Raw genomic sequence first — 21,778 nt, 5'->3', positions numbered from 1 at the left:
CCTGGGAGTTCCCACCCACTTGTTGAAATTCTTTCCACCAGTCAGTGTGGTGGTGCAGCAGGGGTATATTATGCATGCTGCCAGGGGCGTCACAAGGGGTAGGAAAGTGGGACTGAGTTACTAGGGCCCAAGGTGGTGGAGGGGCCTTAATTATTTTATACTTTAGCTATTTTTGAAAAGTCTTGAAAATGTGTGCAAATCTTTGAATATATGTATTTTTTAAGCGAACATTTGTAACTCAAATTTTGCTTCTGGGGGGGTCCCTGAAACTAAATATTTTGAGATGGGGGTCCGTGGCCAAATACATATCATTTTGGGGGTCCTTCACATGAAAAGGTTTGAGCTCCACTGACCTCGAAACATAGATTTTTCAAAAAAAGGATTTGAAATATTCAAAGATTTTCATGATTTTTCAAAAATAGCAGATCTACAAGATCGCAGCGCGGCACCGAGTGCCGCGCTGTGAGCTTGTATATCTGCTATTTTTCAATAGTTAAAGCACAGGGGCCCCACAGTGAATCCTTGTACCCGGGGCCCAGAATTTGGTGCGACACCCCTGCATGCTGCACCTCCTCTGTAGTTCAAACCCCCTCAAACCTCCTCAAACCCCCTCAAGGAGGGGAGGTCTGATGCTGCTGGATCAAGTTCTGTTCAGCCTAACTGGGGCTCTCAGTTATAGTAGTAATAAAGTAAATACATCTGGCAGGACATTTATAGTACCTACTCATGCAGTCAACATGTCTTCAGAGGTTAGTGGACTGACACCAAAACAATACAACAAGCTTTCTTTTTGGCTCCAGCATATTACTCATTTTGGATGGAAGTGTAAGCGATAGCAGCTGACAGCACAATTTAAAATACTACTGTGTAGCCTATGGGTGTAGGCTATATCAAAACCACATTAAAATGTATGCTAATAGGACATAATAGAACAATTGTCTTTATTTCTAGTAAGTGGTCTGCATTCAGTTATTTGGCCGCGGACCACCATCTGAAAATATGTTGTACCAAGGGTAACAAGAATTTTCAAGAGTTTCAAATAACCAAACTTGTGCATCTACACCGACTGTATTTCCTTTTCTGTAATTCTCAGGAAATAGATGTGTGTGGAAAATCCCCAGCTGTTCACCTTGTCTTAGCTCATGATACCAGTGCAGATATTTGAAATTTATGACTGAACACATTTTTTTTCTGCCAAGAATTTAGTGGTATGTAAGTAAACATACCACAAGATGGTGCCATAGCACAGGTCATTCCCATCTACCAGGTGGTTCTCTCTAGTCTAGTGCAAAATGTCCCAGTTTTTATGCAAATATTTCTTTCACTAATTAATTTCTACACAATATCTGTAGCTTACACAAACACACAGTCAGGTATAGAACAGAAAAGGACAGTTTATTGCAACAAAAAACAACATTGGTCATAAAACAACAAAATATATAAGTAAAATACATTTGTACAGGAAGATTCTATCAAATAAAGTCAACTAACAGAGGTGCTAAGCATAACATTTGATAGGATCAATAAATTGCTGCACAGATTTACACATACTGTAACAGTACTGTTTGATTTCTCAAGCAGAATAATGGCATTTCAAGATGCGGGTAACCCCCCACCCCCAACTGTGATACTGATCCCAGTCCGTCACACACAACAAAAACACCTCGTAAAAGAGTGACTTGTCACATGCCACTTTTTCACCAAAGCATACATTAGCCTTTAATGCTATTCTAGTAACACTCAGCATCAGTATCAATTTAACACAAGGACAGCCAGTCTTTCTTAATCTTAAACTCTGTCTTTCTCAATCTTAATCTGTGAATATGATCATCAACTGTTATATTATCAATCTGCTTCTGTATGCATCCAAAGACGCGTAACTACAGCCATGGTCACATTTTGACAAGAAATATAATGAAACAGGCCGACAACAAGGGCACACTGACACACAAACAAAGCAGTGGGATGAATAAAGACATTAAGAGAAGGACCAGGGTAGGAGAAGGCTTTAAATGCAGTATGTAAATGGATGCTTTAGTTTAAAATGTCCTGAAGTTCTGAAGTGAAATGAACAAACTCTCACAGTGCTGTGCTCCCTGAAAGTGCAGTGTGACGTTTCATCAGACTGTCTGATGAAGGGCGTGTAGCGTCACACAGCACTTTCAAGGGTGCAATTAATACTTTTCTTCAAATAGAGCCCACTCAGCCCAGCAGTGTGCGAGCATTTGCCCAATCCACAATTTGGATGTGCATGTATTTCTTATTTTTCAACTGAAGTTCTGAAGTGAAATACTCCAGATGTGTGCCGGGATACCACAAGATCTTGACCTGATGGTATGACAGATATTGCAGTTGGAAGTGGGAGTATGTGTACTGTGGGGAAAAAAGCAAGGACAAAACCAAAGAATGTGCATCCTTTGAGTTTCGTCAAAATATTACATCCATTTGAAGAAAGATCCAGGGATGGTGACTGATAGGAGATTGCCTTCTATTCTCATGGTACCACTGGGATGTAGAGCATGTTTAGTGTTCGATGCCAGGACTGATAATGATAAGAAGCAGTGGGTTTAGCTAGGTGGTTTAGTCACGGTCAATGCAGCATCACCAGGCAGAAAGGCTGGCGGGGGGGTTGAGGTTGGCTCTTAAGCCTAATTTATGCTTTGTTGTACGACCATGGCATTGTGTTTTTCACTTGAAAATGTGTTGCTTTCGCTGAGCAACACTGGTGTACGACAGAGTATAAATTAGGCTCCAGCCTGCCTCTGGTCTCGGCACAACTGATAGCACTGTTGTTTTGCACCTCCTAGCTGGGAGAGATTGCAGGGCTGGGGTCAGTGCTGATATTGACCAAGCACTCGCTGGATTTGAGGCTAGCCAGGGACTTGGAGCTTGGCAAAGATGCCAGAGAGCCACACAGGCCCAGCATAGAAGGGGTACAGTCTTTTCCTGGAGGGAGAGAATGGAAGAAATATAACTATACAGATATGTAGTTATGTAGATAAAAAGCAAAGTATATTGTTTGCTGTAGATAGCATGTAGTTTAGACCAGTGGTTCCCAAACCTTTAAGCTCGAGAACCAAAAGAGAGATTAGATGTTTGCCCCGGGACCCAAACTAGTGAAAACAGTAGATCTACAAGCTCACAATGTGTCACTTTGCACCGTGTTGTGGGCTTGTACGGTAGATCGTCTATTTTCACTACTTCTTAAACATTTGTTTTCAAATGTATGGAATTTATTTTATTTCTTCATGATATTACTGAAAAATAATACAAAAAAAAACAACAATTTGTTTCGAATTCATGACAATGTTCGCTTTTTTTGCCTAAACTGTAGTTGTAAATTGTACAATAAAACATTGTCTCGTTGGCTGGAGCCTGGAGTTTGAGTCCAGCATAACTTGAAACTCCCACACAAAAAACACTCCACACACAGGCCTCAAGCATGCCTTTGTATGTGTGCGTACGTACACGTGGCTGTGTGAATGCCTCTGAATGATGTACAGTATGTGTTGGTGTTGGGGTTGGGGAGTTTGTTTCAGTCCACGAAATACAGATGGCATCTGTGTGTTGTTTAGACACTGCATTACAGTCTGGACATATGTACATGCTTTAATTAAACACATGAATATTCTGTATCATATTATAAGTATTCTCAAAGATGTCATACCTGCTGAGGACCAGGCAGCGTCTCCGTTCTGTTTCCCATCTGTCCTTTGGGAGTCTGAGTTCAGGCTGACGTCTGCAGACAGCTGTTCCAAACTGTGGAAACTCCTCCTGGATGAATATATGTTTGTTGAACAACGTCTGTACTCATTTGGTCAATATTTACATTACTTGCTTATCGTGCAATGTGTGCTGTCAGTTCAGTTTTGATCTAATTACAGTTGTGTATTTTGGTGTCAACGTATAGTTATATGTCCCTGTATGGAAAAGTCAATTTCATCATGCCATGATTGTGCAGTGATAGCCTACCGACTCTAATCTAATTCACCATGTCATAACAAATTATTTGAAATAAAATAATATTAAATTCACAATTCCTGAAATTAAAATAAAATGAAAGTCACCTATCTTATTGTTAAGTAAAAGAAACAATCACATGTATGTTTACCTGCGGAATAACTTGACATCACTCTGGTTGTTTTTAATGGTAGACCACTGGTTGACCAGGGGGATGGAGAGGTCCTTAGCCAGGTGGGCAGAATCACAGGGGATGAGGGATGATCTGATGGAAGCACATAGGAAGACACGTTCATTTACATCCATTCAGAAATAACATGCACTTTAAATTCATTATTACAGTGCCTGAGTGCATGTGTGTGTGTGTGTGTGTGTCTGTGTGTGTGTGTGTGTGTGTGTGTGTGTGCGTGCGTGCGTGCGTGTGTGTGTGTGTGTGTGTGTGTGTGGTGTGTGTGTGTGTGTGTGTGTGTGTGTGTGTGTGTGTGTGTGTGTGTGTGTGTGTGTGTGTGTGTGTGTGTGTGTGTGTGTGTGTGTGAGAATTACAGTTGTGCCTGTAGCTCCAGGACAACAGCCTCAAGTTCCTTCTTCTCCTGTTGGCTCTGAGATGTCAGCTCCTCTACCATGGCTCTGAGGCGCTTGTTCTCTGACTCCACGTTCTTCAGCTGGGACTCCCGTAGACGCACCAGCTCCTCCAGGTAACCCTGCACCACACACAAAGGTAAATGGGATCGGTTTGATGGGTGAACAATTTTCATATAGCAACAATATAAAACAGTGATTGTGGACACACAATGGTGATACAAATGATCTATCATTTGTATGATACATCATTACATTGGTTCTCAAAGTGGGCTCCTTGAGGGAGTTCCATGGGGTCCCTGGCTAAATGATAGTTAGGAACCAAATGGACCGTTATGAGTATGTAACTCAGAGAGTGTACAAATGCGGGTCCATTTAGTTCCATTTGCACACTTTCAGAGTTAAATTAACATTGATTTTAATGGTTGGGAATCACTAGAGCCGTACAAATCTTCTCTTATGGGGTCCCTGGAATATATTTTCAAATGGGGTCTGCGGCGGTGTCAATTAGGGGGTCCTTGACATGAAAAAGTTTGAGAACCACTGCATCATTCATTACAGAAGCAGCGCACTATAATTACTCCCAATTTCCTTGAGAGTATCATGTACAAATGCATGTACTATAACTGCAGGGTTAAAGTTCCTGCACAGCACCGCAGAGACTAGGGGTTTGGCCGGGGGTTCCAACTCCTACAGGTTGGTCAGGGTGCTCGTTCTGCAGGGAGATGAACTAAATCAAGGATTTGATTTAGTTAATAGGAAAGGAGAGACAAATGCATCTAATGAGTAATAAATATATTTTCTAAATACTTTACAACAATAAAACAGGGGAACCCAGAAAGATCACTAGTTAGCACGAGTTGACTAAGTGAATGCGCCTTGGTGTTTTTATAAGAATTATAAGCACAATTTGTGAAAGGTCACAAACCAGTGCAACAAACAATTGTAAAATTAGCCACCTCTTCACTTTCCATCATCATTTAGGACGAAACACATTTTCAACTGGTCTTTAGTCGGTCACCTTCTGGGCGTAGACAATCTTAAATCTCTGCTCCATCTTGCGACACTTGTTGCTCCAGCTTTCTTCGTCGGTGACCAGGGGGATATAGGGATGCTCTGGGACGCTCTCTTCACTGTTACTGCTGTCTACGCTACGTCTGTCCTCCTCATCACTCAGGTAGTCATAGCTTCACACCAAAAACATAAGAGAGCGTTACAACATCAATCACATGCACACACGCACACACGCGCGCACACACACACACACACACACACACATACGCACAGTATATACTGTACAGTACATTTATGGTACATAGACAAACACAGCTATGGTTGTCCAGACTGGTTGTTTAAATAGTTCAGCTGGGTCTGTCTCACCTCTGGGTGAACTTCAGGTAAGGTGTAAAGTCGATCACAGCTGGAGATTTACCATCCAGTACCTCCCCCTTCAGGCAAAAACTGTACAGAGAAATGTACAGATAGAGACAAAGAGACTGAAATATTAAGGCTGTTCTTTAAAGCTTTTATTCCATTCTTTAATACAAGAGGTTTCCCTCTTGTATTCCCTCGAATGTGCTTTGTAAGCACATTAGAGGAAAGTGGAAAGTGTGTGTCAGCACTCAAAATGGACATTTAAGGATGTATGGTACGGCAGCTACATTGTAAAATAAAGTGTATTACATTTTTTAGAAAGCTGGGTTCAAAGGGTGAGAATATTTTTAACAAAAATGTGGATCCCAGGATGAACATCTTTAAGGACGACTACTCTGAAGTACTAAACGGGTTTTCACCTGAAGTCAATAGCGCTGAGCCCAATGAGCATTCCTGTGAGAACTGTAGCCTCTTCTCTCAGCATTATGGCACCGTCATCATAGAACCTCCTGCCACATGAATAGCTGTCATTATCACTAAGCATTATACGATAGTGTGAAGTTTCAGTTTGACTGTATTCAATATAAGAGGATACTGAGTGCATTCAAATGGAAATGTTCAAATATAGTCACTGTCGGGCAGAAACCTTGCATCTCCAAGTTTCAAACGTGCACGCTTTTTCGTCATACAAGACTGTCGCCCAAAACTAGTGAAAATAGCAGTTCTACAAGCACACAATGCCTTGTGTGCTTGTAGATTGGCTATTTTTACTAGTTTAAATCGTTTTAAAAATTATAAATACAAAATGAACAGTTTTGGACATACAAGGTTTCCACCTGACAACAATATATATGTGTGTGTGTGTGTGTATATATATATATATATATATATATATATATATATATATATATATATATATATATATTTTTTTTTTTTTTTTTTTTTTTTTTTCTTCAATCTTTTTTTTCTTCTTCCAAAAACATCATTATCATTTATTAAATGATGCTGTGGTCAGTCTGACCTGGTTGTTCGAGTGTCTCTCAGGGCTGTGGCCACATATTCAGACAGGCGCTTCTCCATTAGGGCAACTCGAATCCATGCCCGACCCTACAGAGTGGGCAGAGAATGATGCACACAGATTGAGAAAGTAGTGAGTAGGAACAGAGGGATTTCTCTCTCTCTCTCTCTCTCTATGCCCCACCCATCTCTCTGTCCCACTCAAACACACAAAGGCACGCGCTCACACACACACACACACACACACACACACACACACACACACACACACACACACACACACACACACACACACACACACACACACACACTCACACAGCATCCTTGCCTTGGCTCGTGATGTGCTGATGTTCTCAATGTTTTCTATGCTGGCGATGCAGTTGTTCTGCACCTTGCTGCATGCTAGCCGGATGTATTCCCAGAAACTGCGCTGGCCATCTGAGCTGAACCAACTTCCTGAACCTGGTCCGAGGTTGAAACACAGTGATGAGTAGTGATGGAAAAAGTACTCACATTTGTTACTTAAGTAAAAGTATCAATACTGCAATATAGAAATACTCTGTTAAGTAAAAGTCTGGAATTCAAAATGTACTTGAGTAAAAGTACCAATGTATTGGCACTATAATGTACTTTAAGTACCAAAAGTAAAAGTACTCATTATCCGGAATGTCTCATTTCATGTTTTCAAATGTATAAAAAGCTATTGAAAATAGCAGATCTACAAGCCAACACAATGTGTCCGTTTTTAGTGCCTCTTTCCCGGCTGGAATTCAGCCTTCAACCGCCAGCAGCAGGGTGATCTCCTACCGAGACTTCCGCATCAGTCACAATGCAGAAGTCTAGCCAGGAGATGTCTATGCAAGGCTAGTAATCCACACAGTGATTTTTTTTTTTATCATTTCAACAAATATTCACTGTGTATTCACTCCATTGTGTTCCAAAATGTTCCTATTTATCATGACAAAGCAAAGAATTTAATAGAAAATAAAAATAAATATCAATTTAAAACTACACTCTTTCTATTGGTTTGAATGAAAGAATGAGGACTTTGTCCCACTGCATAACTCCGCCCCCAGTAGCAAAAGAGAATGATTTTTCTGGTTGGCCAGTCAGGGACCAATCAGAAGGCTGACAAAGGGTGAATTGGTGTGCATCCCATGAGTTCTTCACTGCCAAATGAGAAAACATTATTCAACTGCTCATGATCAGTGGTGCATTGGTTATTCAATGTTTGGGGGGGTCGCTTATCTAGAGACGTCACACGCACGTCACTCAACACCTACTATACAGGTCTATTGATATGCATACAGGCTTCTTACAGGTTAAAACACCCTGTTGTGACACTAAGCGTTGGCGAGGTGTGAACATGGGGATTTTGGGATCAATGCATGTCCGTTTGTGTGAGAGGCGTGACCCCTGCTCAGAAAAGATATGGGGCGGCGGGGGCGCGCCATACCCCGGACTAATTCAACACTGCTCTTGATATTACATCAAATGTTTGGAATTTACGCACCTTTTTATGAGAAGCCACGCACTCCCCTGCCACACCACATTTTGGCCAATAAGCATATGAAGAGTTCATAACTTAACTTCTTATGTGATATCTTAGATATTGCTTGTTCTTCACCTTTACTGACACTCATTCAAAGTAGTTTGAATTGATCAGTGGACTAATTTAGTCTTTGTGACATGACATAGGCTACTGTATGTTACCTGTTGTGTTACCTTTGAAGCGGTGGCTGAGGATGTGTTCTAAAATGGCAGCAAAGTTGACAAACTCCTCAGATGAGTCATCTATAGGCTCTGCTGTGTACTTTTCTAGGAGAGTCTTCACAGAGAATCTGGACAAGAACAAAAAACAGAACTTAAGAAAACATTACTTTAGTAATTACAATATTTTTTGCACTGTAGTCATGTGAAGGAAATTTACTTTTGATGTATAAAATAAGATAAAATGCCAAAGTGTACTGTGCAAGCAGCAAGCACTAACATCCAAGACAAATGTACTACTGTATTTGAAGGTCAGAACAATAGCGAGAAGTAGGGTTTTTGGGAGCCACGCCATCTGATGCTACTGAGGTCACCCTGATTGTGTTGTGTGCTGCACAATGTAACCCTTCAGTTCTTTGGCAGTGTTACCATGACAACCATACAATTAACACCCTGTCTCTTCCAGTGGCAGATGACACGGTCAGCGGCGCTGCAGCCTTTGTCCACTTGGGCTTCCAGGTCACTTTGGGTCTTTCAAAAGAGGACCGACCATAATCAAAGAATGATGAAATACTCCCTCCCCCTCCTTTATACACGATGGTCTGATCTATTTAGGGCAGTTTCTGCCACTGCTTTAGTTTGGCTTTGGACCCCTGCTGTAGGCAGAGGCAGGAGGCTGCATGCTAAGAGCAAGAAATCCGGCACGGACCAGGGCTCACCGCCTCCGGTTCGATGGGCAACACTAGCATTACTGAGGGCAAGACTGCCCTGGCCCTAGGTACAACCTCTATTGCCAGGGGTAAGACTCTCGTTTCCATGGGCAACTCCTCCATCTTCAGGGGAGTGACCAAGACCTCCATGGGAGACTCCACCATTCAGAGAGAAAAGACGACTGTAGCTTTGGGACGAGCCAGCTTCACTCGAGGAACCACCAAAACCTCCTTCCGCAAAGCGTTGATGGGCAAGCGCAGAACCACCTAAATGGACAGAACTCCAGGGACCAAGGCTAAAACGTCAAAATTGGAAAAGCAGTTGAAAAAAGACACTAACGATGAGTGGACAACCACATACTTGTCGAGTAAGACATCCTTCACTAAAGGCAGGGTTTTGATCCTGAAGACTAAGTACGCATTCTCCTGGGGTAAATCTTCGATCTCCTGGAGCAGAACCACTATAACCTTGGGCAATATTTCTTTAGCGGTGGGCAAAACCTCTGTCACGCGAGGCGAGACCACAAGCGCTCTCACAACCGTGACCTTCACCCATGGAGCCAAGTCGGTGTCCGTGGTCAAAACCACCCTCACAAGGGGAAAAGAAACTCACAGCAACCTCTACTGGAATGTTCACACGTGAATACTGTGCACACACTCAAAACTGCTGGATATCTATCGTGTCAGTTTTAGCAGGTCAGTAGCTTAAAGCCAATATAATGTCTCTATGTTTGTGAATCAGGAGTTCCAATGTATAATTAATTTGTCCCTTAATTGTGAAAGGTATATCCAACACTGTGTGTACCGGTAAGTGCAAAATGAGTTGCAAGTCTAATGGGCTTGCATTCAAATGAGAAAGATTTTCCACAGCCATGCTGTGATCATTATTCAAATTATGCCTGTAATGAGATGAGGATTTGCTGGCAGGGAGGGGAAGTGTGACAGAGCTGTGTGTGTGATGTATGTGGACACACAAGAGAGCATGCCATCAGCACTGTTCTCCTAAGAACCCCATCCTATATACTGTATTGTTCATTCAGAAATCTTTGGTGCTAAAGCATGTTTCATTTTGCATGTTGGTATTTACCACCTTGCACCATGCATGCTGGTCTATATTTCCAAGTCTGCATGCATTTCAAATAACTATGCTAACTATGCTGTTCAACAGCAAAATAGTTAGGAAAATATGTATTTAGGAAGAAGACTGTCTGATGTAATAGTGCTTATAAAAGTAACAATGTTTAAACATTACTTGGCTTGATTTTTTTTAAACAACTCTGACTTTTTAGATATATATATATTAATGTGATCAAACTGACAAAAGGTGGAAGAAAATATAGACTCAAATGGAGTAATGACTTCAATGAAAGTTCAAACAAATCTGAAGCGAAAACACTGAGCCACACCCATATTTCAAAGGAAAGCTAAGACATGAAAATATTATACAGTAATGTTAACATTTTAAACCTCAGCTATATCTGAGAAATATGAACACATACAACCTTACATTTTTCATATCTTACACGTGCATGATCCTTTCAAGTATGCAATATGCCGTTTTTCACAGAAGCAATGTCTTACAACTAGGTGACATAAGGAACAATGGTTCAGATTAAAGTGATGTCACCACAGATTGTCCCCTGTGCAACAATGTCTCCTTCAGCTGTCCCATGTCGTCGTGGTGACGGGACAATCGTTCCACTGTCCTGGTCCCCCCAGATAGGCTGTGGCCACCTACGGCTGCCTCTGTCCATTCACAGGGACACATGGGTGGTATGTGGCCTTCCAGAGCCCACGTTTACCAGCTCAACGAAAGTATTATGTGACACGGGGGTAGCTCTAACCGTGCTTAGCATTTCTGGCTTGGTCTGGAACGTAGCTGCTGTTACTATCACACCCAAGGGCTCGCAGAGCAGGGTGTGCTGCATGAGTGTGCGATGCGCTGTGCCGAGTGAACCCCGAAAACAACCGTCTCAGCCGGGTCAGGAAGACGAACGTCGCCACAATGGGCAACACCAGCATCACCGAGGGGAAGACAGCCGTCACGTTGGGCAGCACCAAAATAAAGAGATTTCGATCCACACTGGCCATGGGAGAATCCTTCATCACCCGGGGCAGGAAGACCACATCCCTGGGAAACCAAACCTTTGTCACTGGGAAGACCAAGATCAACCTTGGGGGTGCCTCGTTCAGCAGGGGCACAACAACCACTTCGTTTCGGAAAGCCTTCTTCCCCAAACGCAAAACCCTCTAGATGAGAGGGGGTCTCATCAATGGGTGGGGGGGCTGGCAGTTATCTCCACGACACAAAAAGACAAAACAGAACAACGCCATCACAGGGAACATAGAGACGCCATGACAACTTCTGCACAGGGTTTATCGAAATTTACTTCAAAAACTGGATTACATTTGTTTCTGGAACTTTTTCTTTTTTGATCATGCAGGATTTATCGAGGAAGCAGGTCAGTAGCATCATAATTCTATCAAAATTATGTACTATACCAAACCATGTAGGACAGTCCTCCTGGGTGGTGGTCATAAATAGGTAGAGGATGCTACACTTGTAGTTTGTTAGTTAGGATGCCTCCCAGTAGATGCTGCTCTCCACTGTGACCCATAGACTCTGCTTTGCCATACATACAGTACAATTCAGCAGTCAACACTTTTCTAGTAAGCTCAAATAGTTCAGGGGCTAATCTAAGCTTGCAGAATAGTTCAGGGGCTAAGCTAAGCTTGCAGTGTGTCTGTTGGATTCAGTTACAGAAAATTGTTTCAAAATGTACATCATGACATCATAAGGAATAAGGCTGACATTAAGACACCATTGATATTATGACATTATAATTTGTGCTGATGCAATTCATGTAACAAAAGCTGATGTTATATTGAAATGATTAGAAGTGGACGATGTATTCTAGTGTGAAGGGGAGTTAACAAGTAGGAATTACTGGCATGCCGCAAAATGCAAATCGATGGACTGCCACAGCAACATGCTCTTGGTACGATTTGACACTGAAAAACAACTGCATGGCATTATGACAAGAGTCTTTTGTGCCCCCTCTCACTCACTCTGGATCCCAGCCAGGCCCACTCGCAACTCTCTTCAAACGCCCTCTTGTTCTTCTACTGTACTTACTTACACAGCTCTGTTTGATCAGCAACAACTTCTATCTCCTCCAATAATTCATCTGCACAGTAATGTCCTGAGTGTTCATTTGGTCTAAATGGACCATACTGTGTCAGCAGCTACTGTATGTCTTATTCCAACAGATCAAGCCTTTAATTAATTCCTCGAGTGTTCGGTTTCATTACTTTTTCACATTTCCCCATGAGCCCATCCTTGACTCCTTTCTTTCTTTCTTTCTCTCTCGCTCTCATTCCCTTTCTTCCTCTTCCTGCCTCTCTCTTTCCTTAGTCTTGGAACAGCTGACACAGGCGGACTTCTCCGTGGCTACAGACTTGTATCACCCCACCTGAGGGTGTGTTTGTTTTTAACAACCTGGACTGTGGTGGAGAGGCCCAGTCCTGTACTGGATCAGCATTCTCCATCCAGACAGCACGAGTATAGACAAGGAGATTCCCCTGTGCTATAATGGAAACGTATAATGGGAGTAATGCTTATGATTTCTGGGCATATATCCAAACACACCGAAATATGAGATAGTACAAGGAGGGTGTGTCTCCTTTCCTCTCCCCCTGTGAACGAGAGTCCAGGCAAAGTGTTTTATGGTCAGAGTATGTGAGAATGGATCAGTGCGCAAGATGGCAAAAAGGGTGCTGGATGGGGAGAACTGAGTGCAGATATTAGTTTGTATTTAACAGGGGGAGTAACATGAAAGATAACAGTATGTCACTGTGAATAATTACAATATGGAAGATTTCTTAAACAAGGAACAAATGACAAAAACACAAAAAATACTAAAATCTTTATAAACATATGCTGTTCAAGACAAGTACTTGGGTGTTATAGGAGATCATGGGAAATTAGAGCATTGCCTCAGAAATGCTTGCTTCAACGTGCATGTTTGAAGCAGTCCAATTTAAAGTATGAGTAACACGTTAGCAGTGGTGAAGTCTATGAAGGGTAATGGCAGTGACCACTTTTAAGCTGTTCAGAATTTTTAATTACCCATTCATCTCATCTCATCTCAGACTTTCAATATAGAAAGTGCTAGTGCTACAGTGTGTAATGTTTACTCTTAGCACTTTGCACCTGAAATATTGTTGAGCCACACCTAATGGCTAATTTGTATTTTGTTGTATGACAAAGTATAAATTATAAATATATAGATTTAGGATTATGACAACTTAAAGCCTCAGACAGAATGCAACACACCAACGTTCCTTCCTTCCTTTTCTCATCTTCCCTTTGTTTGCAGGAAGAAATAGTGAGAAAATCTAGAACATTCTCTAAAGTCTCATCAATTTTGTCTATGTTTCCTTAGGTTCCCTGTGTCGACAACAACACTGTTCATCCAGTCATCGACCTCGGCATGAGAGCCCTTAGCAAGAATAATGAAAAAAATAGAAAAACAGTAAATATTAGGCCTGTACATTAATTACATCATATGGCCTGGAAAAAAAGAAACTTGTGACTGCTGACTTCCCTGGTTTACAGTAGGCTTTTTCAATACACCAGAGTAATATCAAATGGAATCTTGTGTAAATTCTTAAAAGATTACTGCATCTTGGCTCTGAGAGCCAGTGTAAGACAAAAGCTGATACCCATAGCAACAATGCAACGATATGTGAGATCATGACCAAAGTCAACTGTCATCACCGCGGACATAATAAATATAGGCCTAATCCAATTAATTGATCTTTATAGGCATGAAACATTTATTGAAACAGGTCTACAGACCTCATGAGTATATTCCTAGGATTCCAAACTTGGCAAAGATGCATATCTCAGTTCTAATTTCATTTTGTTTAAACCATATGAATGCATCAAGGCCAAATCTATGACATAAACCTAAAGTAGAAAATATTTCCCATGGTGTTTTAAAAATGTTCAGCAGGTTTTCCTTTATTATAAGAACAAATGTCTATTGCTGTATATGTATGTCTCATCATAAATGTACATTCTGTCACATATGACATAGTAAATGGGGCCCTGAAACCCTCTGACATGATACATCTATCAAAGGAGCCTAGAAACACAAGTACTGGTAACTAAACTATGCCAGAACTGGTAAAAAATAACTTTAAATAGATATAATAGTGAACTCTCAATGGGACTATAACGCTAATTTAAGACCCCCCTCCCATGAGATATAACACTGAACGAACATTGTATTACAATACGAATGATTCTTGTATCAAGCCTGTAAGGATCAAAGTTGCATGACCCCCAACCTGGATAGGTTTTAGGTAAAAATCTGTTAAAACAGTGACACAAAAGAGCCCACCTTTTAAGTCCCATAAGATTAGTGAGTTCATCAAATGAACTCTAAGGGATTCGAAAAAATGTTAATCTGTGTGTGTTGATTGTATGTTAAATGTGTATGATGTAATAGTGAAGGAACAGATGTTAAACTTTATATACACGTGTATTAGAAAGAAAATGCTTGAACTGTTGTTCTAACTGAGCACTAATGTGAGCTTTAGCGAGGTTACGGATCTGAAAGTAGCTGCATCTCTGTCAGCAGAAACAAGGCTGTATACGGTGTCGTTGCATTGCATAAAAGCAACGCCACCCTGCTGATCTACACAAACATGATAGCTGGGACACAGCAATTTAGCATGACACAATGCACAGCCACATGTGACAGCAAGTAGCCTACAGTATCTCTGCCACAAAACCTGAGGTCACAACCGTTAACTACTTGAATGCCATCTACTGTCACCAGAATACATGGTTGATATGAAGAAGAGAAATAAATGTATGATGTACCTGATGGCCATTTCTAGAAACAAATGTCGTCAGCACTGAACAACAGATCTGCAGACCTGACAGTGATTCAGATATTTGATCAAATATTCAACGCCAGGAAGAAGTGCCTTCCAAACTGTACCTAATCAATGTCATGTCTTCCATTAGGAAATGGGGGTGGGGGGGACTCTTGTGTAATAAGCATTACTGATGGACTTTATTTCAGTCTCTCGTGTCCTCTGTCTTTCGTCTTAAATGTTTGGATTAAAATGGTCTTAGTATGGTCAGTCACTGAAATAAGGCCAAATACAAACAGTTGTCTTTTTGTGCTCTTTCTAATCTTTCTTGCTGTCTTATGTCTGTTGTTGTGAGAACTTTTTTTCTTTTGAAGCATGCACTGTGTGATGCTATATGTTCAGTTACAATGTATGTGTCACTAAGAGACAGGTGAACCTTTGACAGAAAGGTACTGTAATAAAACACTTGCTTGATTGTGTGTCTATTTCAGAGTCTGAATATTTTTATAATATTGTGTGGGTTTATTTTAATTTCCACAACAAATGCTGTACATTCACTTGAGACAATTATCAAGACACTTTTCATAAGGAGGACTGCAATGAGCATACTCAATATCTAGAATTCCGTGATATGATACACATAGGATGAGATCAAATTCAAGTAACCATCTACATACATAAACATGATAAGCTCAGTCAAGTGCTAGATCAGGGAAATAAACATGTAGGCCTAGCTTATATAAACATGTAGCCTGCATCTAGAAGAATATCATAGATGCATGTTATCAATCTGACAGTTGCATGCATGTCATGTATACGAAGGTAAAAGTCAGACTCGATAAAATACATCATTGATAGTCTTGATTGAAGGCTAGGCTTAACCTACTGACTATTCAATTGCAAACATGTATAAGGTTTACCTTGTGTAAATAAAGGTATTTTCCTCAACAATGATGGCTAACTGTAGACTATTCGGCTAAGTCTCTCAGGCCACCATGTGACATAATTTATTCTTAAAGCTAGACTGCAACGTCTACAGTAGCCTACAGTACAGTATCAATATACATTCTGCTATGATCATTGATCAATAATAGCCTCCACATTCTAGCAGCACAGTCAAAGCCTCAGAATGTCCTTGTCCAAAACAGGCCCTCGTCATCACTCAGCTAGTGATGGAATAAAGGCCCATACTGCCATATACCATATCGCGAAGGTGTTATGATATGAATAATGACATAATTATGCCACGGTGTTACAATACAGGCCTATAGTTTGGAATTAACATAAGTGATTTAAACAGAGTGTCAGTGTCATCATGTCCGGGGTACCAAGGTGAAAACGCACCTGCCTCCAGTCCCATCTCTTAACAAAATAACGATGGTGATAATTGGCCTTGAAGAAAAAAGATATTATTATTTGCCTTGTCTTTCTTTTTCTTTTTACCTTAATAATACTGTCCGGATGTTTTCTTGAACGATCTCAGACACAGAGGACCGTGAAGCATGCAAGGAATGGTAATATTTGTTGTCAATGTGAATGTCGTGTCGCCCGCAGAGACGGGCTGCATTGTGACGATACCTGCAAACCGTGATGAGATTTTTCCGCTCCACACCGACGCTCCGGGTTGATGCCTTTTTCGATGTCAAGCCCATAGCCATTGCTGTGTGGATGCAGCCAGAAGACTCCATTCATTCGGGTTCGCTGGCTGCTCTGGGCGGACCCCTCCCTCCTGGAGCCTGCGTCGGTCGTAATGCTGCCCGCTGTGGTCCGCTTCCAGGATCGGAGGAGAGGAGATGCCAACAACTCCTTCCAGCGCCACTCAATGAAACCGGCCACGGACACGACACAGACCCCCACAGATCCAATGAAATGATTGATGACTGAAAAGATATGAATTATATTCCTAAAATAATATGAATATATATCATCTATTTAGTAGAATAAGGGTGTTCTACAGTAGGCTACAGTCTGTTGTCACTATTCACTAAAGATGCGTTTGGTATTATATCAGTAGGTCTATCACCCAGCGCCACACGATACCAGTGGCGTCAGTTCAGAAGAAACTAAGGTATGGCAACAGTCATGTTGCCATACCTTAGCAACAGGCACGATGAATTTATTTTAAGAAGTTCACCCCCCCCCCCCCTGTAGGCAAGCCTTCAATGGCAGCTGCCATAGCTTGCCTATAGCTTGCCATACCCAATTGACGCCTCTGCACGATACGCTAGAATAAAATTGCAGTGGTAGTTTTGTTATTGACCACTAGAGAGCGCAACTTGTCCTTCAAACATACTGGCTCCAGGCCACTAGGAGTCACTGACGTCAGTTTGACCATGATGTTTTTTACATTGTTTTGAAAATGGCGGATTCAGAAGAGCCTAAAGCTTCTTGCACATTCTTGTTCAAGAAATCTACCAAGAAATTCTCCGGACGAAAGAGAAAAGCAAGCGACAGTGATAAGGGTAAGAGGTTGTCACAAACGGAATCTACCATGTTCATTCTCTGTACCTATTAGACTAGAAAAATACTATTATTTATTATTACTACCACTAGGCTACTGCTGCTGCTAGGCTAGCTAGCTTGAATCACTGAAAAAAGACTCCAATAAGACAGCTCACTAACACAACAGCAGTCTCTGAAATCAGCTCATTGATTGATTGATTGAAAACTTTATTAGCAGTTCGCATAGGAAAAGTACAGCAGTTATAGGTTTTAAATCCAAGAAAGCACATGAGATAATACATTACAGACAAATATACACAGTAGTACTATGCTGCAAAACATCATACAGATCCATTAGAAGATTTATTTGGAATTCAGTGAAATATTCAAAACCTTTTTTTGTTATAATTTATTTTATTATTATTTGGCAATTGGCATACAGCTCATGAAAATCAAAAATCCATTTCTCAAAATATTAGAATATTACTTCAAAAGAAAGATTTATGATACAGAATCTGTGTGGTTGAGTCTGGTGTCTCTCATCTTCCTCTTGACAATACAACACAGATTCTCTGTGGGGTTCAGGTCAGGCCAGTTGGCTGGTCAGTTAAGCCCAGTAATACCATGGTCAGTACACCAGTTAGTTACTAGTAGTTTTGTCTCTGTGGGCAGGTGCCAAGTGCTTCTGGCTAAAGGAAATCATGGTCTCCATAAAGCTTAACAACCTATGGAAGCACTGTGTTTTATCAAGTTCAGAGTCAACACAGCCATCTACCCTGGGATTACAGAAGAAAATTAACTTTTACACAAATATACATATATTCTTGTAGATGGATCTGTATCACAATCAGACATCTGAAAGGGGGGGAAGTCTCCAGACTGGCAGACTCAAATACAAATAACAAACCAGGTGACTGATTTGTTTAGGCATTTGTTTGTTTGTGCATCCGCGTAACAATGTGTGTTTTCCTTAAGTTTCCACGTGACGTGACGCTTGATGGGTTATTTATTTAATTTTTTTCTCAGATGGCAACAGCGATGAAGACCAGAACAGTGTGGTCAGAAGGGAGAAGAAAGGAACTCGACTGAACCCTATGATTCAGAGGGTAGTGTGTTCATTTTACATCGTCTGACTAAACCCTTGTTCCACACTTCAGCCTAGCCAGCCTCTGTTTCGTTCACTTGAGGCCAGTCTGACAGTCTGTCTTCTTTTCACAGACAAAGAAAGTGGAGAAAGAGGCTGTGTCATCCAGTGATAGTGAAGGTGACAAAGAGGAGAAGAAGATCACGGTTTCCTACAAGTCTACACGGTCAGCAGTGAGTTCAAAGAGGTTTTATGGGTCACATCAGTGCTTAATTTGTAAATTATTTGGTGCCGGTGCTTATAAAACTGACACAAATCAAGCCCTGGGTCACATATGGTACTTTATTCATCAGTAGTCTCCCTAGCCATTTTGTCTGTCTCAGTATGTTTGATTTCGTTGATTTTACATAGAATATTTATGTTTTGTGTTCATATCTTATTACTTTGTTGTTAGTTGCATACCATCTCAGCTGACCTGACCAATAAAAGCTTTTTAAACGTTTCTCTCTTTTCCCTCCCATTCTCTTGCTCTCCCACTCTGCTCTTGTCCCCACCTCCTGCTCTTTCTGAAAAGAAACCAGAAGGGCCTGATGATATGGGTGCAACCGCTGTATATGAGCTGGACACAGAGAGGGACAAGGATGCACAGGCAATCTTTGAGAGGAGTCAGAAAGTCCAGGAGGTAAGGAGAATGCTGAGAATAATCAAAGTCTTGTGGTTGCTTTGCAGTGTTTAGAAAAGTCAACAATGGCAGGTTCAGATCAGAGATAATATATTTGTACCTAGAGCTTATAGTTCTGAGACAGCAGATGCTCTTGATACACACATTACATTCTCTAGAACTGTCAAGGTGACTTGGCTATTATATTTCCTGTTTGTTGTGGTGCTTTTCCACTGCACGGTCTTAGCTCGGCATGCCATATTTCTACCCTCATAGGGATTCTCTTTCCTCCACCCCCCCCCCCCCCCCTCTTAACAGGAGCTAGAAGGTAAAGAGGATGATAAAATCTATCGTGGAATCAACAACTATACCAAGTTCATCAAGCCGAAAGACACCACCATGGGTAACGCTTCCTCGGGCATGGTTAGGTGAGCATTCAAAATCATATTTATTTTGTACATCCGAGACCAATTCTCCAGTCCTGTCGTCAATTCAAAATACAGATAACAGAGATAGTTTTTCCCGCCCCTTTTTAATAGGAACGGACCAATTCGGGCCCCTGAACACCTCAGGGCCACAGTCAGGTGGGACTACCAGCCAGACATCTGCAAAGATTACAAAGAGACTGGCTTCTGTGGCTTTGGAGGTGGGTTATACTGTAGTGTAGAGGCTGAAAGATTGGTCTTCTGTTCCATTAAAAACAAAAGTCATTACTATGGAATATTACCATGAGCTTCACTCCTGTTTAACAGACAGCTGCAAGTTCCTGCACGACCGCTCAGACTACAAGCATGGCTGGCAGATTGAGAGAGAGCTGGATGAGGGCCGATATGGAGCTAATGGTGAGTATGACAAGAAACATGCTTTTCTGTCTGCGTAGATCAGTGGTTCTCTACTTTTTCAGGCTGCAAAATAATCATATTTAACTGGGGACCACCCTGACGAGCACTAAGAGCTGAGCAATTACATTTTGTATGACACGGTTCTATTGTGAAAATAGATCGACTATTTTCAAAATTTCCGTCTCTAATATTTGGCAATTTGGCCAATGTTTCATTTGTCATTTTTGAGGTATTTTTTTAATCCTTAAATTGTCACGTTAGAAAAGTGCATAAACCCCCTATACAGTCAAACTTTATGTTAGTCTGTTTACTGTTGAGTGAGAAAACAATGTTGCACTTAGTTAATCATCTGAGGACCCCCCGACCCACAGGTTGAGAAGATTAGGCGTAGATTAGTGTTGGCTGTGTTGCATTTATGCTCGGCCAACTTCCATAGTATAAGTATGGCATCCCTGAACACACTTGTTTTCATCTAGACGAAGAGAACTATGAGGTGAGCAGTGATGAGGAGGACCTTCCTTTCAAGTGCTTCATCTGCAGGAATTCCTTCACGAACCCCATTATCACAAAGTAAGCCTCTACTTCAGGACTACTGCCGTGTACTGTGTGTAGGGCTGTCACAATTATTACATTTTACATGACGATTAATTCACTCAAATAATTGCGATTGACGATTTAATTGTGTATTTGTCGTTCACAATTACATTTCTGTTGTCTTTTAGGCTTTGAAGTTGCACACGGTAGATATGAAACATAACCTAAATATACAAAGAAATTACTGACATATTTGACAACTTTATACTAAAAAAAAAATAACATTTTTGAAATAGTCGATTTCCTTTTCACTATCCGATAGTGGAAATAGATCTGCTATTTCCACTATTTTTTTTACTTAAAAAAATATATATGAACATTTTCCATCATGGAAACGATTATGAAAAATATTCGCGATTATGTAAAATAATTGCGATTAGACGATTATGTAATAATTGTGACAGCCCTAACTGTGTGGAGATAATTCAACCACTGTGCATTTGCTAACCCGCAAACATTTCCTCCCACAGGTGTAGACATTACTTTTGCGAGGCTTGTGCACTACAGCATTACCGCAAGTCCCAACGTTGCTATGTGTGCAACGCACAAACCAATGGTGTCTTCAACCCCGCTAAAGGTAGGAAGATCCTATACTATACATATTATGGGGAGCATCAGAGGAATAATTTGTTACTAGCGACTTATTACATATATTAAATTGACACATCAACATCAATTAATTCTCCTGAGTGTTCCGATTTCCCTTTTATTCCAGAACTGATGACAAAGATCCAGAAACATCAGGCCATGACAGACCAGCCGCCGTCTGATGAGGAAAATTAGCTTCCATGTGTGCACAACCCCCTCCCCTTTGTAAATTGTAAACTAGTACCAATTTGGAATAAAATGTTGATTTACATAGTTAATGTGATTGTTGCTGTTAAAATCAAGACATAAGTGAACAATGTTTATTATC

General features: G+C 41.1%; 2 protein-coding genes across 2 annotated transcripts; one reads left to right on the top strand and one right to left on the bottom strand.

Annotated features, from left to right (window-relative positions):
• Positions 1 to 2,803: 2,803 nt before the first annotated feature.
• rundc3aa (RUN domain containing 3Aa) lies at positions 2,804 to 16,927 on the bottom strand (the record flags this gene model as incomplete). Its single annotated transcript, XM_080723813.1, has 11 exons — positions 2,804 to 2,946; positions 3,668 to 3,774; positions 4,112 to 4,225; positions 4,504 to 4,661; positions 5,561 to 5,726; positions 5,920 to 6,000; positions 6,333 to 6,422; positions 6,935 to 7,020; positions 7,259 to 7,392; positions 8,644 to 8,771; positions 16,818 to 16,927. The coding sequence occupies 11 exons, from the start codon at positions 16,925 to 16,927 to the stop codon at positions 2,804 to 2,806; spliced, it is 1,317 nt and encodes a 438-aa protein (XP_080579939.1).
• Positions 16,928 to 17,586: 659 nt separating this feature from the next.
• Positions 17,587 to 21,728, top strand: rnf113a (ring finger protein 113A). Its single transcript, XM_080723897.1, has 10 exons — positions 17,587 to 17,701; positions 18,708 to 18,787; positions 18,900 to 18,998; positions 19,340 to 19,447; positions 19,745 to 19,854; positions 19,966 to 20,072; positions 20,179 to 20,268; positions 20,745 to 20,838; positions 21,333 to 21,439; positions 21,578 to 21,728. The coding sequence occupies exons 1-10, from the start codon at positions 17,599 to 17,601 to the stop codon at positions 21,643 to 21,645; spliced, it is 966 nt and encodes a 321-aa protein (XP_080580023.1). The 5' UTR covers positions 17,587 to 17,598; the 3' UTR covers positions 21,646 to 21,728.
• Positions 21,729 to 21,778: the final 50 nt, after the last annotated feature.

Source organism: Nannobrachium achirus (assembly GCF_963921795.1).
Source record: "Nannobrachium achirus genome assembly, chromosome: 4".
NCBI classification, from domain to species: domain Eukaryota; kingdom Metazoa; phylum Chordata; class Actinopteri; order Myctophiformes; family Myctophidae; genus Nannobrachium; species Nannobrachium achirus.
This window is presented reverse-complemented; position numbering and strand designations above follow the sequence as displayed.

Excerpts from the sequence above, each read along its gene's own strand:
- rnf113a (XM_080723897.1), top strand. The coding sequence starts at position 17,599 with ATGGCGGATTCAGAAGAGCCTAAAGCTTCTTGCACATTCTTGTTCAAG. Across the intron at positions 19,448-19,744 it reads GGAGTCAGAAAGTCCAGGAG|GAGCTAGAAGGTAAAGAGGA; the intron begins GTAAGGAGAATG and ends CCCTCTTAACAG. Across the intron at positions 20,839-21,332 it reads ACGAACCCCATTATCACAAA|GTGTAGACATTACTTTTGCG; the intron begins GTAAGCCTCTAC and ends TTCCTCCCACAG.